The 18183-nt window shown below is 41.4% G+C and overlaps 1 protein-coding gene and 3 long non-coding RNA genes across 4 annotated transcripts in view; all 4 read right to left on the bottom strand.

The window, feature by feature from the left end:
* Nucleotides 1-379: 379 nt before the first annotated feature.
* LOC141078420 (uncharacterized) lies at nucleotides 380-2193 on the bottom strand. The gene is made up of 5 exons (XR_012227846.1): nucleotides 2120-2193; nucleotides 1592-1672; nucleotides 1155-1247; nucleotides 928-1008; nucleotides 380-697 (listed from the first exon to the last, which is right to left on the bottom strand). It is a non-coding gene; the product is annotated as an uncharacterized lncRNA (long non-coding RNA).
* Nucleotides 2194-4170: 1977 nt separating this feature from the next.
* On the bottom strand, nucleotides 4171-8830 carry LOC141078416 (microtubule-associated serine/threonine-protein kinase 3-like). The gene is made up of 11 exons (XM_073565149.1): nucleotides 8716-8830; nucleotides 7801-7939; nucleotides 7576-7708; nucleotides 7263-7428; nucleotides 7002-7103; nucleotides 6645-6764; nucleotides 6399-6496; nucleotides 6200-6291; nucleotides 5759-5847; nucleotides 4383-4460; nucleotides 4171-4283 (listed from the first exon to the last, which is right to left on the bottom strand). Exons 1-11 carry the CDS (start codon nucleotides 8828-8830, stop codon nucleotides 4171-4173), a joined length of 1245 nt encoding a protein of 414 aa, XP_073421250.1.
* Nucleotides 8831-9924: 1094 nt separating this feature from the next.
* Nucleotides 9925-10939, bottom strand: LOC141078409 (uncharacterized). The gene is made up of 3 exons (XR_012227840.1): nucleotides 10851-10939; nucleotides 10352-10419; nucleotides 9925-9995 (listed from the first exon to the last, which is right to left on the bottom strand). It is a non-coding gene; the product is annotated as an uncharacterized lncRNA (long non-coding RNA).
* A 349-nt stretch (nucleotides 10940-11288) lies between these two features.
* The window catches only part of LOC141078424 (uncharacterized), a 93049-nt gene continuing 86154 nt past the window's right edge, over nucleotides 11289-18183 (bottom strand). The window contains exon 3 of the long non-coding RNA XR_012227849.1: nucleotides 11289-11497. This is a non-coding gene — a long non-coding RNA (uncharacterized lncRNA). The remainder of the gene's footprint in view (nucleotides 11498-18183) is intronic.

Genomic DNA, 18183 nt, shown 5'->3' with positions numbered 1-18183 from the left:
AAAGGGCTGGATGATTTCCTCAATACACATAACATTGTGGGTTATATTTAATTTAGTGACAAAATGGACAATTGGTGGAGAAAGGTTAAACTTGATGGACCCAAGTCTTTTTTCAACCTATGTATGTAGCTATGTATCTATGACATCACATAAAAGTGGAGCCGGACAGAGCTTGATCTCAGAGAAGACGGCAGTTGGGAAGTATATTACCCCACCACACTACAGTACATACACGTTTAGTGAAAAAAGCAAAACTTCATGAGGATTCTTCAAATATGTACGATGTACAGTATTGGTATGCCATATATTTCAGAAATATTCTATTACAAACGAATATTAATTAATTCAGAATTTTTATTTAATTTTTTTAAATTAGGAATTCCCTATCAGTATGTCTTTGGAGTGTGGGAGGAAACCGGAGTACCCGGAGGAAACCCACGCAAACACGGGGAGAACATACAAACTCCTTGCAGATGTTTTCCTTAGTGACATTTAAACCCAGGATCCCAGTGCTGCAAAGCAACAGTGATAACCACTGAGCCACCGTGCTGCCCAAGTACAGCTTTGATGATGGACTTGCTGTACTAGATGTATATGGTGCCCTAATCATAGATTGGGCAAATGCATCTACTGATGCTGCGAGCGGCCCTGGATAATCCACGCCGACAGGATGATATAATCCGGCGGAAGATGGACCCTAGGAGAAGAGATATAAAACTAATGTAAGTAATGGTACTCCATATTAGAGGATACTGCTTTGGTGTCATTGTGGCAGGACAGTAGAGAAATCTTATCCGTGCAGAGGAACAGGATCATTGTCACTCATCATACATGTGACAATCCCACCACTGACAGATAACATCTTCTCCACATGAAATATTCTCACTGGCCAACATCAATCAACATAGGCCTTATTATCACACTTACGTCTTCTAGGTTCTCGCTCTTCTACTATTTTGGCATTTTGCTCTTCTACCAGTTTTATTGCAGAGTTATTTTTCTTCTCAACTAGAAATTCATATAAAAAGTGAAAAAACAAGTCAATGATCATTGTCAGTCATCATACATGTGACAATCGTACCCACTGGGAGTTAACATCTCCTCCTCGTGACTAATTCTCAATCGCCGACATCAGACCTTATTGTCACACTTACCTCTGCTAGGTTCTGTCTCTGGGACTATTTCTGGGTCTTGATCTTCTCCCAGTCTTAGTGCAGATGTATTTATTGTCTCAACTGGAAATTCATCTAAAAAAGTAAGAAAAAAAAGTCAATGATCATTGTTAGTCATAAATGTGAAAATCCCACCATTGACATATAGCGATGAGCGAGTGTGCTCGTTACTGGAGTTTTCCGAGCATGCTTGGGTGTTCTCCACATGTATTCAGGTTCTCTAGCAGTCTCAAATCATGCAGCTGCGGGGACTAAAACTTGATTTCCGAGCACACCCAAACTACTCAGAGAACACCCGAGCATGTTCGGAAAACTCGAGTAAAGAGCACACTCACTTATCACTACATATAATATATCCTCCTCATGAATTATTCTCAGTTGCCGACATCAGACAACATAGACCTTATAGTCACACTTACCTCTGCTAGGCTCTGTCTCTGCAACTATTTCTGGGTCTTGTTCTTCTCCCAGTTTTAATGCAGATGTATTTTTGGCCTCAACTGGAAATTCATATAAAAAAGTAAGAAAAACAAGTCAATGATTATTGTCAGTCATAGATGTGAAAATCCCACCATTGACATATAGTGATGAGCGAGTGTGTTCATTACTCGAGTTTTCCGAGCATTTTGAGGGTGCTCATGAATTAAGTTTTAGTCCCCGCAGCTGCATGATTTGCAGCTTTTAGACAGCCTGAATACATGTGGGGATTGCCCGTTATTTCGGAAATCCTCACATGAATTCAGGCTGTCTAGCAGTCTCAAATCATGCAGCTGTGGGGACTAAAGCTTGATTTCCGAGCACGCCGAAACTACTCAGAGAACACCCAAGCATGTTCAGAAAACTCGAGTAAAGAGTACATTCGCTTATCACTACATATAATATATCCTCCTTGTGAATTATTCTCAATCGCCGACATCAGACCACATAGACCTTATTGTCACACTTACCTCTGCTAGGCTCTGTCTCTGCAACTATTTCTGGGTCTTGTTCTCCCAGTTTTAATGCAGATGTATTTTTTGCCTCAACTGGAAAATTATACAAAAAAGTAAGAAAAACAAGTCAATGATCATTGTCAGTCATAGATGTGAAAATCCCACATTGACATATAATATATCCTCCTCCTCAATTATTCTCAGTCTCCGACATTAGACAACATAGACCTTATTGTCACACTTACCTCTGCTAGGCTCTGTCTCTGCGACTATTTCTGGGTCTTGATCTTCTCCCAGTTTTAATGCAGAGGTATTTTTTGTCTCATCTTGAAATTCATACAAAAAAAGTAAGAAAAACAAGTCAGTGATCATTGTCAGTCATAGATGTGAAAATCTCACCATTGACATACAGTGGGGAAAAAAAGTATTTAGTCAGTCAGCAATAGTGCAAGTTCCACCACTTAAAAAGATGAGAGGCGTCTGTAATTTACATCATAGGTAGACCTCAACTATGGGAGACAAACTGAGAAAAAAAAATCCAGAAAATCACATTGTCTGGTTTTTTTTTTCATTTTATTTGCATATTATGGTGGAAAATAAGTATTTGGTCAGAAACATCAGAAACAAGCAATCAAGATTTCTGGCTCTCACAGACCTGTAACTTCTTCTTTAAGAGTCTCCTCTCTCCTCCACTCATTACCTGTAGTAATGGCACCTGTTTAAACTTGTTATCAGTATAAAAAGACACCTGTGCACACCCTCAAACAGTCTGACTCCAAACTCCACTATGGTGAAGACCAAAGAGCTGTCAAAGGACACCAGAAACAAAATTGTAGCCCTGCACCAGGCTGGGAAGACTGAATCTGCAATAGCCAACCAGCTTGGAGTGAAGAAATCAACTGTGGGAGCAATAATTAGAAAATGGAAGACATACAAGACCACTGATAATCTCCCTTGATCTGGTGCTCCACGCAAAATCCCACCCCGTGGGGTCAGAATGATCACAAGAACGGTGAGCAAAAATCCCAGAACCACGCGGGGGGACCTAGTGAATGAACTGCAGAGAGCTGGGACCAATGTAACAAGGCCTACCATAAGTAACACACTACGCCACCATGGACTCAGATCCTGCAGTGCCAGACGTGTCCCACTGCTTAAGCCTGTACATGTCCGGGCCCGTCTGAAGTTTGCTAGAGAGCATTTGGATGATCCAGAGGAGTTTTGGGAGAATGTCCTATGGTCTGATGAAACCAAACTGGAACTGTTTGGTAGAAACACAACTTGTCGTGTTTGGAGGAAAAAGAATACTGAGTTGCATCCATCAAGCACCATACCTACTGTAAAGCATGGTGGTGGAAACATCATGCTTTGGGGCTGTTTCTCTGCAAAGGGGCCAGGACGACTGATCTGGGTACATGAAAGAATGAATGGGGCCATGTATCGTGAGATTTTGAGTGCAAACCTCCTTCCATCAGCAAGGGCATTGAAGATGAAACGTGGCTGGGTCTTTCAACATGACAATGATCCAAAGCACACCGCCAGGGCAACGAAGGAGTGGCTTCGTAAGAAGCATTTCAAGGTCCTGGAGTGGCCTAGCCAGTCTCCAGATCTCAACCCTATAGAAAACCTTTGGAGGGAATTGAAAGTCCGTGTTGCCAAGCGAAAAGCCAAAAACATCACTGCTCTAGAGGAGATCTGCATGGAGGAATGGGCCAACATACCAACAACAGTGTGTGGCAACCTTGTGAAGACTTACAGAAAACGTTTGACCTCTCTCATTGCCAACAAAGGATATATCACAAAGTATTGAGATGAAATTTTGTTTCTGACCAAATACTTATTTTCCACCATAATATGCAAATAAAATGAAAAAAAAACCAGACAATGTGATTTTCTGGATTTTTTTTTCTCAGTTTGTCTCCCATAGTTGAGGTCTACCTATGATGTAAATTACAGACGCCTCTCATCTTTTTAAGTGGTGGAACTTGCACTATTGCTGACTGACTAAATACTTTTTTTCCCCACTGTATAATATATCCTGCTCGTGAATTATTCTGTCGCCGACATCAGACAACAAAGACCTTATTGTCACACTTACCTCTGCTCGGTTCTGTCTCTGGGACTATTTTTGGGTCTTGATCTTCTCCCAGTTTTAATGCAGATGTATTTATTGTCTCAACTGGAAATTCATGTAAAAAAGTAACATATAATATATCCTCCTTGTGAATTATTCTCAGTCGCTGAAATCAGACCACATAGACCTTATTGTCACACTTACCTCTGCTAGGTTCTGTCTTTACTACTATTTCTGGTCTTTGCTCTTCCAGTTTTAGTGCAGATGTATTTTTCGTATCAACTGGAAAATCATACAAAATATTAAGAAAAACAAGTCAATGATAACCTCCTATAAGATTAGAGTCATATCTTTATGGTTGCTGATGCCGGATTGCTATCAGCACAACCCTGTGGTCGGGTTCATAGCACACCTATAATTCTGCTACATAGAGGGGATCTATGCATCTCCTCTATGTAGCAGAGGCGATCGATTTATGGCAGTTTCTAGCCTCCTATGGAGCAATGCAAAAATAAAAAAAATGTTTTTAAAAATATTAAAAAATGTAAAAAACCAAAAGTTTAAATCACCCCTCTTTCGCCCCATTCAAAATTAAACAATAAAAAAATTCAAACCTACACATATTTGGTATTGCTGTGTTCAGAATCGCCCAATCTATCAATAAACAAAAAGATTAACCCTATCGCTAAACGGCTGAGCGAGAAAACAAATCGAAACGCCATAATTAAGTTTTTTTGGTCGCCGCGATATTGCATTAACATGAAATAACAGGCGATCAAAAGAATGTATCTGCCTAAAAGTGTTATCATTAAAAACGTCAGCTCAGCGTGCAAAAACTAAATTCTCGCCCAACCAGAGATCCCAAAAAGTGGAGACGCTACGGGTCTCAGAAAAGGGCGCAATTTATTTTTTTATTTGCAAAGTTTGGAATATTTTTTCACCACTTAGATAAAAAGAACCTGTTTGGTGTCTATGAACTCATAATGACTTGTAGAATCCAAGTCACAGGTCAGTTTTAGCATTTAGTGAACCTAGCAAAAAAGTCAATCAAAAATTAAGTATGTGATTGCATTTATTTTGCAATTTTACTGTACTTGGAATTTTTTTCCTGTTTTCTGTTACACGACATGGTAAAAACAAAGGTATTGTTCAAAAGTACAACTCGTTCCACAAAAAATAAGCCCTCACATGGCCATATTGACCTAAAAATAAAAAACTTATGGCTCTGGAAAGAAGTAGAAAGAAAAACAAAAGCGCCAAAACGCAAAATCTAAACAAAGGTTCGGGGGTTAAGGGGTTTAAACATCTGTGGCACATTAAGGGTATATATAAGGTTAGTTTGGGGCCTGATTGAGCCATGGGCAGAGTATTCGTGATCAGTATCAGGCACCAGACTGTATGGCCCCTTATACCTTTTAATGCGCAGCACATAAGAGTGAGAATTTTATACGTTAACGTGTTGGATTGTTGTTTATTTTAAAGGCACAAAAAAGCAGTGATTTTCTGAGTCCTCATGTGACATTTACATTACACCTTATGATCAGTGGCGACAACAAGATGTCCTATAGACCTGCACATACCTGGCAATATGGGAGAGGGTGACTTGTTGTTTTCAGTAGTGAAGCACTGATTATCACCATCATTTCCAGTTGGAGAAGATTCTTTCTGCCTGTTTAGTAGAAGAAAAATAAATAAATTACAAGTGAAAGCAATGAAAATTAAAAAGACTCCGTTTTTATGGGCAATTAGGACACTTGGCCAAAATGAAGGGTATACCTTGCACAGGACTGCCTTCTGTCAGCATGAATGAATAATAACTAGTAATAAAGGGCTTTAATGAAATGGAAATGAAAGGCTGGTCATAATGATCAACTGTTATCACCAGCGTTATCACAAGCCAGACATTACAGTGATGATCAATCATGGGATGGTGGATTCTGTATTTAGTATTGTGTCATATGCGTATTGTATTTGGTATTCTGAAGATATGTCAGTACTATACCCTATAATAATTTACTCACATATCTGAGTGTTTTGTGCTGGTCTCTAGAGAGCAATCTGGAGATGGCTCATGATCTTCATCTCTCATCATCCTGGTATTGGGGTCATATAGCTAAAATACACAGAGTAAAATTAAATATATATATATATATACAGTATATATAGTATTATAATACTATTTTAGTTATAGTTTTGTGGATTTACTGATCATATACTTACCTTAGAAAGTCTTTGAGAAGATGATACATAGTTTAGACTTTCTGGCCAATCACTGACCTCCTCATCTGAATTCATATATTTGGGTCTCTCAATGCCAGCTACAAAGTACAAGTATTATCAGAGATTATTAATATAATCACAGACAGTCACCATGTTATTACTAATAATGATGGGAACATATTGTCACATAAAATGAAAGACAAGACAAACGGCAACTTTAACCAGATGATGTCTCATTCTACTTACTGGGAAAGTAGCGGGTGTCCTCCTCTGACGTAATATCTGGCCTTAACGTTGGCATATTTTGAAGGTTCTCAAAGTCTAACTCACTCAGGAATGGATGACTCTTGATTTCATTTGCTCCTCCTGGAAATGGAAGACAAGAAAAAAGTGATCCAGACAATGTTAGGAAGACTGTACATTTTAAGTTAATCTAAACTGAAGATATAGCAGATCCAAAATATACTGTAAGTCATGGAATGAAGAATGGGGAATGGACAAGAAGATAATGCAGAGTCCTCAGTGTTTATCCTCATGGAAATGATCTATTTGTCAGGTCACAGAGGAGCTATAAGTCATTATTAATACTACTATATATATTACCTGTCCCGAGTCTATGTGTTGGATCTTTTATGAGTAGCTGAGTAATGATGCTTTGAGCTTTGGGATGAAGAGCACACTCTTGAAATTTCAAAGTGATGTCATCTGTTATATAAAAAGTAAATATTACAGAAAAGAAGGTCTCTACATTTACTATCATTTAAAAAACTCATCAAAAGCAACAAGTAACTAAATCAAAGAATGAACATAACAACTGAACCAAATTACTGTGGCATCACACAGCATTCAGAATATTTTACTTACCCGTGGTGATACTGTTGAAAATATCACTTTTGTATCTTCCTTTAAATGGCACATCGCCGGTAAGAAATTCATACATGATGATCCCTATTGACCACCAGTCAATAGGCCTTCCGTAGCCCTCCCCTAAGATGACTTCTGGGGCTATATAATGCAAGGTGCCAGTCATCTGAAAACCAACAGAACAATAAGAAGATGATCAATGAAAATAACTGTGACAAATAATATCAGTGGAAAAGTTTTCTATGTGAGAAAATATCAGAGAAGCAGTAATAGATCAGATCTGTAAAGAATAAGTTTTTTATGTATAGCTAACCCCATCAGCAGGAAACTCTCTGGTGATGTCGATAGTTTGAGCCTTGTAAATGTCTGATGTTGGTCTCATGAGTCCGAGTTTTGAAATCCCAAAATCGGTGACTTTGATATGTCCAGTTGATGATATCATGAGGCTGTAAAAGAAAAGATATTGTCAGCCCTAAGTAATAACCCATAGACTATAACTATAACTGTCTCCCTTTATTATCCTGCAGCGCTCACTTACTTTTCAGGCTTCAGGTCTCGATGAACCACACCATAGCTGTGCAGATATTCCACAGCAACAACCGTTTCTGCAAGGTACCTGCGGGCCAAGGCGAGGGGTAAACGACCATATAACTCTAAGAGACTGCCACAGTCTCCTCCTAGAGCAGAAAGCAAATATGACAGGTGAGGGTTTGTTACAATGTAAATTACACATGATGAGTGTGAATGAGAAATAAGCTGAGACATTGGGGCAGGGAGTCAATCATAGAGATACACTGTGTGATGTAGAGCGTATACTGTATACTGCAGAGTAATCCTATACAAAAAGAGAGCTGAGATCTGCCCCCTGCTGGTAAACTCTTACATTGCACTGTCAATCTCTGACAGCGGCATTTACAGCAGGTGACCTGGAGGCGAGCTGCTCTAAGCACTCATCGCTCCCATTCCATGTCAGTGGTTTGCTATGGCTGCTGAGTGTCTGCGGAAGACTACTATCCTTGCCACTATGGTACTTCTGTGAAGGTCAGTGTGTAGCTTGGCTTCATAGTGGACCAAGATTTTCACCATATTCTGCAATGCCCATACTGCAGTACATAGTAATTACGATTATATAATCACAAGTTCAGGTCCCTTATGGAGACTAAAAAATAAAATACCAAAATATTTGGGGAAAGAAAATTTAATATAAAAATCACTTTTTCTCCATTCAAAATAAAAAAAAAAAAATAAACTCAGATGGAATTGCAGTGTTTTTGTTGCCCCAACATCAGAAAAAAATGTAATAAGAAGCAATGAAAATTATTATCTGTCAGAAAGATGTAACCTTCCTAATCTGTTCTTATGAGCATGTAGAATGATGAAATATAAATACATTGGTAGCTTTATATGTTTAAGCAGAAATGGGCTGATTATAGATACAATGGATATGTCTTACCTGCTTCAAAGTCCATGACCATACACAGATGTCGTTTACCTGGGAAGGAACAAAACGTGGAGACAACAAAGGGGCAATCAGCGAATATTGCGATGTCCCTTTCCAGATAGGCCATTTCAAGATACTCTGGATCCTCCAGGATACCCCTTGCTTGTTTCTTCATGGCGAATACCTTGTTTGTGTCTTTATGACGCACTAAGTAGACGGCCCTGTAGAGGAGAAAAATCCATAATTTATACAGAATTCTTACTAACAGTCTGTCTATACTGTATGTCAAATGATCTTCTGTCCTAATAGTTAATAGTGATTAATAGTGATGAGCGAGTATGCTCGTTATTCGAGTTTTCCGAGCATGCTCGGGTGTTCTCTGAGTATTTTGGCGTGCTCGGAGATTTAGTTTGTGTCACCGCAGCTGCATGATTTGCGACTGCTAGACAGTCTGAATACTCGTGAGGAGGAATGCCTGTTTGTTAGGAAATCCCCACATGTATTCAGGCTGTCTAGGAGCCGCAAATCATGTAGCTACGGCGACACAAACTAAATCTCCGAGCATGCCAAAATACTCAGAGAACACCCGAGCATGCTCGGAAATCACGAGTAACAAGTACACTCACTCATCACTAATAGTTAATACTAGATGTATGGCCGTCACTAGAAACCAATGTCTGGAAATACACAAAATTACTCAGCATAAATGATCACTTAGGGCTCATACTCACTTACGAGAGACTCGCACGATTCTCGTGTTAGTCTCTCGCATGAAAACTCGGCACTGCCGCCGGCACTGGGACTGGAGCGTGCGGCTGCATAGAGATACATGTAGCCGCACGCTCCGGTCCCAGTGCGAGTATCGAGAATCGTGTGAGTCTCTCGCAAGTGAGTATGAGCCCTTATGGGAGGTTTTCATACATATCACATCATAACTGAGCTGAATCATGACAAATAGATGTGGAGTAGATGACTAGATGTAGATTAGATCTAGTGCAAAGTGGTACCGATAACAACAGCTCAACACACCAAAAACAAGTCCTTACAAAGCTCTATGGGATGAAAAAATAAAAATGTTACACATCTTGGAATACAGTAAAATTTAGATGTGGACTCATATACAGGAATTTCCAAAAGGCAGGACATATAGACTGAGGCACCATCATAAGGAGTTTGGGAAAAATGAAGATTATACATAACGCTCACCCTAAAGATCCTCTGCCAATCTCTTTGATCTTGGTATAGTCGCTCATACTTGGTTTTCTCATAGGGGTCAATGATCTGATCACGGCCTAGAAGAATAAGAAATGACAATAAGACATATAAGTTGCAGGAAGATAAAAGCTGCAGATGCAGGAACTTCTCTACATTATGTCCCCGCTGATTACACTGCAGCAGATGTAAAGGACATGATACCAGCAGGACGCTCCCCAGACACTATTATATTATAGGGATATCCTCCATACACATGTATCATTGTACTGGAGGGGATGGTAAGGGACATCACACAGAGGAGACAGGAATAATAATAATAGGTCCAATCTACATTAAGAATAGAGTTAACCCACTGTACTCTGGGGTGTAACATGTGATGTGTAATTCATACCCCGTTATCTGATGATATACAGATGTTTTCTCTGATACTTACACTGGCAGATTCGGGGATCTCTGGTGTCTCAGATATTCCACCGTCAGCAGTTGCCGGCTCAGTTGTCTCTAATATAATGATAAAATAATGAGACATCATGTATTAGACGATATCAGAACTTAATATATAACACATCGATATAAGGAAGGAAAGACAAGTAAATGGTATAATACTAGTTATATGGATATTCTGCACATACTGTATATACTTATGGCACATCCATAGATAGATATACTCTGCCATAAATGTGTGATTGTTCGTGATCTGACAGTGACTTGGATGGGGACCTTGTGAGGTCCTCTGTGCATTTTGGGGCTGAGAAGATCCCAGAAGAGAGAACCAGAGGGGTTTTCAGAATTGCATGAGCCCTCTCCATTACAGTCTACAGGAGGTTCAGGAGCCGTCACCGGCCTCATACAGAGGATGAAGAGTAAATTTATATATTCTCTGGTGTCTCCATAATATTAATGTTTGTAGGAATGCGAGATGATCAGCTTACCTTCAATCAGATCACTTTTTAGCCCTGGCTCACTGGTATTGGGGTCAGCGATATTTCGGTGTTGCCCCTCTTTGGAGTCACCGGCCGGTGTTTCCTGATGGATATAATATGTGCAATTAATATAACAACTCACAAATACTAAATTACAGTACACAAAAGACAGAATGGACTAAACCTGGATTTACATAATTGCGGGGAATATACACGGCCGCTCTGCCCAGTAAATCCACATTAATATATAAGGAACTTGTATATACAACAGTTCTCCAATAACATCTATTACCAGAACTGCAGCATTTACAAGAAGGAAGATTGTGAAGATAAAGCGAGACCGATGTGATATGAAAGGTCCGCACCACTGAGCACAGTACAGACTGTCACCACAGAGGATGGAGCAGAGACAGGCTGCCATAAAAGATCCTGTATCTGCCTGGAGCGGACAGGGGGCTTCTATGATGAGAAATATGACAATCTGCTATATGACTAGTAATCTGGAGAAGATCAGACAAGAAAGACATGAGATATAGAAGATGACAGATTCTTACCAAATGCTTCAGTGGGCGGGCAATAAACTCTAGTACATACAGGAAATGTTGGGCCAATTGTTTAAAAAAGGCCAGATCTCCACATTGGGATCTTTCTTCAGCCTATAAAAATGGAAATAAACAAAAAAGGAAAATCATGAGAGAAAGTAGAGAATATAGGACGCTATTTATGTCACCATTTTACTCCTGCAATCTACAGCTACAATTAATACATATATGGATATTTCTTATAAGCTAAAAATTATATTGCTCTTGGCCAAACTATATATTTCATGTAAAGAAACTTGTATTTTATAAATATTATTCATTATTGTTTCATGTGCTGTGAATATTATTCATTATTATTGTTATATGCTTTGCCCAGATTGTCTGTTACCTGTTGTACTAATGTCCTGAGGTTCATCTGTAAATGCTCAAGATATTCTGAGCTAATACGACCTTGTTGGTGTTTGGTCAGGCAGTCTCTCACTAGCTTCACAACCAGCCGGTAAGTGAAGCTGAGGACGCCATCGGGTAGTGGTAGCACATGGGCAGGGGCATAGATGGCAAGAATCCCCTGGAGTGTGCCAACACCTCAAGTTTATCTGAAGAAATTCCAGACATTTCAAAAAAATCCAAGTGCAGTCAGTATATCACCAGCTTCATAGCCAATCACTGACAACAATGACACCTGGGCAGTAAGCAATTGGGTAGGTAGTGGTGGTGCATTATGATGTCATAATGGAGTCTTGTGGTGGAATGTTAACATGCCATCAGTGATGTCATCATGGAATCGGGGATGGAATCTTAACCCAGTTACAACTTTGAAAGTATAGTTACATCCAAGGTTGTGTCCCTGTCTTTTTTAGGCAGCACCAGAGCCCGCATCTCTACCCGCACATGACAGTTGATGGTGTGATCAGCTGTCATGTCCTGCAAATAGATGCAGATGGATTTTGGCTGTCAACCACTTATATGCTGCTGTCAATCACTGACAACTGCATATCAGACATGCTGACCGAAACCGTGTCACAAGTCTCGCTCATCAGCGCCCTTGTCACATGATTCTGGGGTTGCGATGGGTTATCATAAAAGCCGGGGGTCTGCAGAAGACCAGTGTGCCTGTCCATTGATCTTCTTTTATGAACACCGACTCATGGCCGGCGTTCAGATGTTTTTCCTACCACTTAATTAAAAAAAGAACCTATACATGTTTGGTATCTGCATTCTCGTACTGTCCTGTAGAATCATATTACCAGGTCAGTTTTAGCATTTAGTAAACATTTTAAATTAAAAAAATTTGTGGAATTGCACTGTTTTGCAATTTCACAGCACTTGAAATTTTTTCCCCGTTTTCAAGTACAATATATGTAATCTATGGTGTCATTTAAAACTGCAACTCAGCCTGCAATAAACAAGACCTCATAGGCTATATTGATGGTAAAAAAAATGTTCTGACTCTGAGAAGAAGGGGAGCAAAAAAATGAAAGCACATAAAATGGAAAATCGTAAGGTGGTGAAGGGGTTAAAGGGGCATCTCACCATAAATGGAAGTTGCCTAGCAACATTCTAGTAACAATTAACGTGGCAAGATTATGGGTTGGGCATCAGAACCAGAATCAGGGAAAGAGGGAAAACCATGGCTTTGCTCTTCTGATCAGGCTTTTATATCCGTCTTTCCCCAAAAATATTATTTTAACCAGGTTTTGGATGCTAAATATTCTTTACATGTGTAAACATTTACTTTTTCTTCATATTGTGACCAGGGTGGACAGGGAGTAAAATTCAGCCCTGGCATTGTAGAGCACGCAGGCTCACGCTATCACCGCCCCCCTCCCCAGCTTGTATTTTATGAATATTATCCATTGTTGTTTTATATGCTTTGCCCAGATTGTCTGTTACCTGTTGTACTGATGTCCTGATGTTCATCTGTAAATGCTCAAGATATTCTGAGCTTATACGACCTTGTTGGTGTTTGGTCAGGCAGTCTCTCACTAGCTTCATAACCAGCCGGTAAGTGAAGCTGAGGACGCCATCGGGTATTGGTAGCACATTGTCAGGGGCATAGATGGTAAGAATCCCCTGGAGTAGTGCCAACTCCTCAAGTTTATCTGAAGAAATGTCAGACATTTCAAGCAAATCCAAGCGCAGTCAGTATATCACCAGCTTCGCAGCCAATCACTGACAATAATGACACCTGGGCAGTAAGCACTTGGTTAAGTAGTGGCGGTGCATTATGATGTCATAATGGAATCTTGGGGTGGAATGTTAACTTGACATCAGTGATGTCATAATGGAATCTGGTGATGGAATCTTAAAGGGACATCTCACCATAAAAGGAAGTTGCCTAGCAATAATTATTGTGGCAACACCATAGGCTTAGCATCAGTTTCAAACTCAGGCATGGAGGGAAGAACCAGATTTCATAATAATAATATTGCAATATATAGCTAAGTTCTCACATTGAATATTTTCACTGCATAGAAAACGCATTTTCTTACAGTCCCCACAAAGTGGATGGGATTTATAGAAATCTCATGCCCACTATGATTTTTACGCTGAGATTTATATGCAGATTTTATCCATAGAATTGCATTAGATGAGGAAAATACGCAGGTAAAAAACACAAAATGCATAAAATCCACACATGACTCTATCAATAAAGCTTTGTTAAAGCCGAGTACCAGGAAGTATCAAAATTAAAACAGATTTATTCAACACATAACATAGCAAAGAAACAAAAAAACGCAGTCAAAAAGATACAAAAATAGGTGGAAAAATGCAGCAGAAAATCTGCGACATCAAGAACTCACCAACTACTCTAACACAGACAGGGGCTGGATGGCACTTTTCAGCCTGGGGAGCAATCACAAGGCAGTGGCCCTCGAGTTGCAGTGGCCCTCCTTTTCCCTCCCTATCTCTGGCCATTGTATTAAAGCAGCAGAGATAACAGGCTTTAAAAATAGGCTGGTATGTAGATATGGGAACAGTAAGTAGCTTGCTGCATAGATATGGTAGCAGAACCAAGCGTACTCCAGAGATATGGAAGCAGAACCAAGCTTACTCCAGAGATATGGGAGCAGAATGGAGCTTACTCCAGAGATATGGGAGCAGAATAGGGATGGGCGAATCCTGAAATACTCGGAATCGCTAGACTCTAACGAGTCTGACTCGGAAACTCGCTATTCGTTGCAAGTCTAGCGAGTCCAATGTTAATGAATGGGGATGCGAGTATTGCAGCGATTCCTCTGCTGCCATTTTTTTTACTCTTTACTCTCGCAAGTGGCCCCTAGCTTAGCGATTTAGAATTCATCCCTAAAGCACAGAAAATCGTTTCTACATCACACTAGAAGCTAAACAGGAAGTCGCCTGTGCTAACCGATTTACTGCACAGGCTGATCTGATATTCTGCACACACAGGGCGATCTGTTCTGCACACACAGGGCGATCAGATCTGCACACACAGGCCCACCAAAGATGTGTAGCAGACGTGATACAGAGAGGCTGATCGGCCTGGTTGAAGAGTGGCCCCAGCTGTGGCAGCCAACCCACCCTGGCTATGGTGATGAAAGACAGCGAAATATGGCTTGGAGGTCCATCGCCAGAAGTATGTTCCCGTCATTTGATCACGCTGGAGAAGATGGGCAGGCAAACATGGGTAAGAGTTATGTGATGTCATTTCTTCTATTTTCTTTTACTGTACCCTTTTTTGGATTAGGAGAGAGTGAGATTTCTTGTGTCACCATTGGCGTCTGTGACGCACTGAAACCGTGGTACCCAGCACCGGGCCGGGGTCTGCTTCACTGGGGGATGTGATGTGACCCGTGCTGTAGTCTCAGGGGATGCACAGTGCAAAGGGGATAACTACAGGGGACTGTAATAGGAGGACAATCAAGGCTAGTGATGCGTATTGGCACAGCAGGAAGGTAACGTGCGTGCTATTAGCTGGTAGCAGAGAAGCCCTGCACTCTCCCTGAAAAAATTGTTTAGTGCGCAAAGGCAGTCACCTAGGTGGACTGTGGTGCTGTCTGCGTCACCGCTCTGGGGTGAAGTGCGTGCTGTAACTTAGCAGAGAAGCAACGCACTCTCCCTGAAAAAATTGTTTAGTGCACACAAGCAGGCAGCGTGCGTGCTATTAGCTAGTGGGATAGATAGCAGCAACGCACTGGTCTGCCACAGAAACAATAACGCTGCAGGGGTAAATATGACCCCAATAATATCTGGTGGAAAAAAAAAAGAAAATTTGCTCAGCTATGCTTCTGATTTCAGCTCTGATGGAAGCTGAGTGAGTAAGCTAAGCTCTGAGGATGGTGCTGTATGCACTGTAAGGCTGCTCCTGCCTTTCTCCCTGCCTACAGTCCTCTACAGAACTCCTCCGTCCTGGTAGTTCTGAAAATAACTTTTGTGTTATATGTGTGGAATCTTGAGGTCTTACACTGACTAACAGTCCCTAGATCTGCTCTATGTCTCCAACTCGCCCTGCACTAGCTCAGATCGTCACAGGAATGTGCCCAAAATGGCGGGGGCAGGGTTTATATACAGCCTTGCCTGTGATACATGACATAGGCATCACGATGGACAGCAGCCAATCATAGTAGTGCTCTTCACAGTTTTCTCACCTAACAAACTAGGCTGTCTCTGAAAATTAACATATTCTGTATTCTGCGAGTCGCGAATACAGTATATAGGAGTCCTAGACTCGCTAAGACTCGCTGCTGACAGCGGGACACAAAATCGCTAAGAAACTAGGATTGCTTGTATTAAACTCTGAAAAAACTAGGATTGCCATTGATTTGCATTGGACTTGTTACTGTGCGAGTAATCTCTTGGAAACTCGCAGAGTACCGACTCCTGCGAGTCCCCTACTACTCGCAGAGTAACGAGTCCTAACTAGAGTTGAGCGAAACGGGTCGAAAATTTCAAAAGTCGCCGACTTTTGGCAAAGTCGGGTTTCATAAAAAGAAACCCGACCCTAGGATGAGATCGGCCACGAGGTCGGCGACTTACGCGCCAAAGTCGCGTTTCAAAAGTTTGTTTTGCGCTCTTTTTCAGCCAATCAGGATCCACGGACACTGTGGGCAACGTGATGACATAGGCAGGGGTCACCACCATCTTTCAGAAGGGCATGCAAGTGATTGGCTTGCTTTGGTGGGCGTCACAGGGGGTATAAAAGGGCGCGCACGCCGACCGCCATCTTACTTCTGCCGATCTTAGTATAGGGAGAGGTTGCTGCTGATTCTGTAGGGAGAGCGTTAGGCAGGGAAGAAGACAAAAAAACTGCTTCTGCTGCTAGCGATTTGGCCTGCACAACACACCAGTCACTGTGTGTGCAGTGCAAGGGGAGGCTATATAGTGGTGTATCAGTGGTGTTGGTTGTTGGGCTGCCTTCTAAGGCTTCCTGACATTCCTGCATTGCTGTTTACCCACTGCTCCGCAAACTGCTTTTTTAAAAGCAATCCCAATTTTTTTATTTTGTCCTGCTGAAAAGAAAAAAAAACTGCTTCTGCTGCTAGCAATTTGGCCTGCACAACATACCAGTCACTGTGTGTGCAGTGCAAGGGGAAGCTATATAGTGGTGTATCAGTGGTGTTGGTTGTTGGGCTGCCTTCTAAGGCTTCCTGACATTCCTGCATTGCTGTTTACCCACTGCTCCGCAAACTGCTTTTTTAAAAGCAATCCAATCTCCCTTATCCTCTAGTCACTTTTGTCACAGCTGTGCCATCGAGCCTGTCACATAGCGCTCAGATATTCATTGGGCCTCACACAATCCAAAAGTGTCCAGTGTCCAAAAGTGTGTGCAGAGATTCAAAATCTCCCTTATCCTCTAGTCACTTTGGTCACAGCTGTGCCATCGAGCCTGTCACATAGCGCTCAGATATCAGTGGGCCTCACACAATCCAAAAGTGTCCATCCAGTGTCCAAAAGTGTGTGCAGAGATTCAAAATCTCCCTTATCCTCTAGTCACTTTGGTCACAGCTGTGCCATCGAGCCTGTCACATAGCGCTCAGATATTCATTGGGCCTCACACAATCCAAAAGTGTCCAGTGTCCAAAAGTGTGTGCAGAGATTCAAAATCTCCCTTATCCTCTAGTCACTTTGGTCACAGCTGTGCCATCGAGCCTGTCACATAGCGCTCAGATATCAGTGGGCCTCACACAATCCAAAAGTGTCCAGTGTCCAAAAGTGTGTGCAGAGATTCAAAATCTCCCTTATCCTCTAGTCACTTTGGTCACAGCTGTGCCATCGAGCCTGTCACATAGCGCTCAGATATCAGTGGGCCTCACACAATCCAAAAGTGTCCATCCAGTGTCCAAAAGTGTGTGCAGAGATTCAAAATCTCCCTTATCCTCTAGTCACTTTGGTCACAGCTGTGCCATCGAGCCTGTCACATAGCGCTCAGATATTCATTGGGCCTCACACAATCCAAAAGTGTCCAGTGTCCAAAAGTGTGTGCAGAGATTCAAAATCTCCCTTATCCTCTAGTCACTTTGGTCACAGCTGTGCCATCGAGCGTGTCACATAGCGCTCAGATATTCATTGGGCCTCACACAATCCAAAAGTGTCCAGTGTCCAAAAGTGTGTGCAGAGATTCAAAATCTCCCTTATCCTCTAGTCACTTTGGTCACAGCTGTGCCATCGAGCCTGTCACATAGCGCTCAGATATCAGTGGGCCTCACACAATCCAAAAGTGTCCATCCAGTGTCCAAAAGTGTGTGCAGAGATTCAAAATCTCCCTTATCCTCTAGTCACTTTGGTCACAGCTGTGCCATCGAGCCTGTCACATAGCGCTCAGATATTCATTGGGCCTC

The sequence above is a fragment of the Dendrobates tinctorius genome, unplaced genomic scaffold, assembly GCF_039654945.1.
Source record: "Dendrobates tinctorius isolate UK_male_01 unplaced genomic scaffold, ASM3965494v1 ptg000559l, whole genome shotgun sequence".
Taxonomy (NCBI): domain Eukaryota; kingdom Metazoa; phylum Chordata; class Amphibia; order Anura; family Dendrobatidae; genus Dendrobates; species Dendrobates tinctorius.
This window is presented reverse-complemented; position numbering and strand designations above follow the sequence as displayed.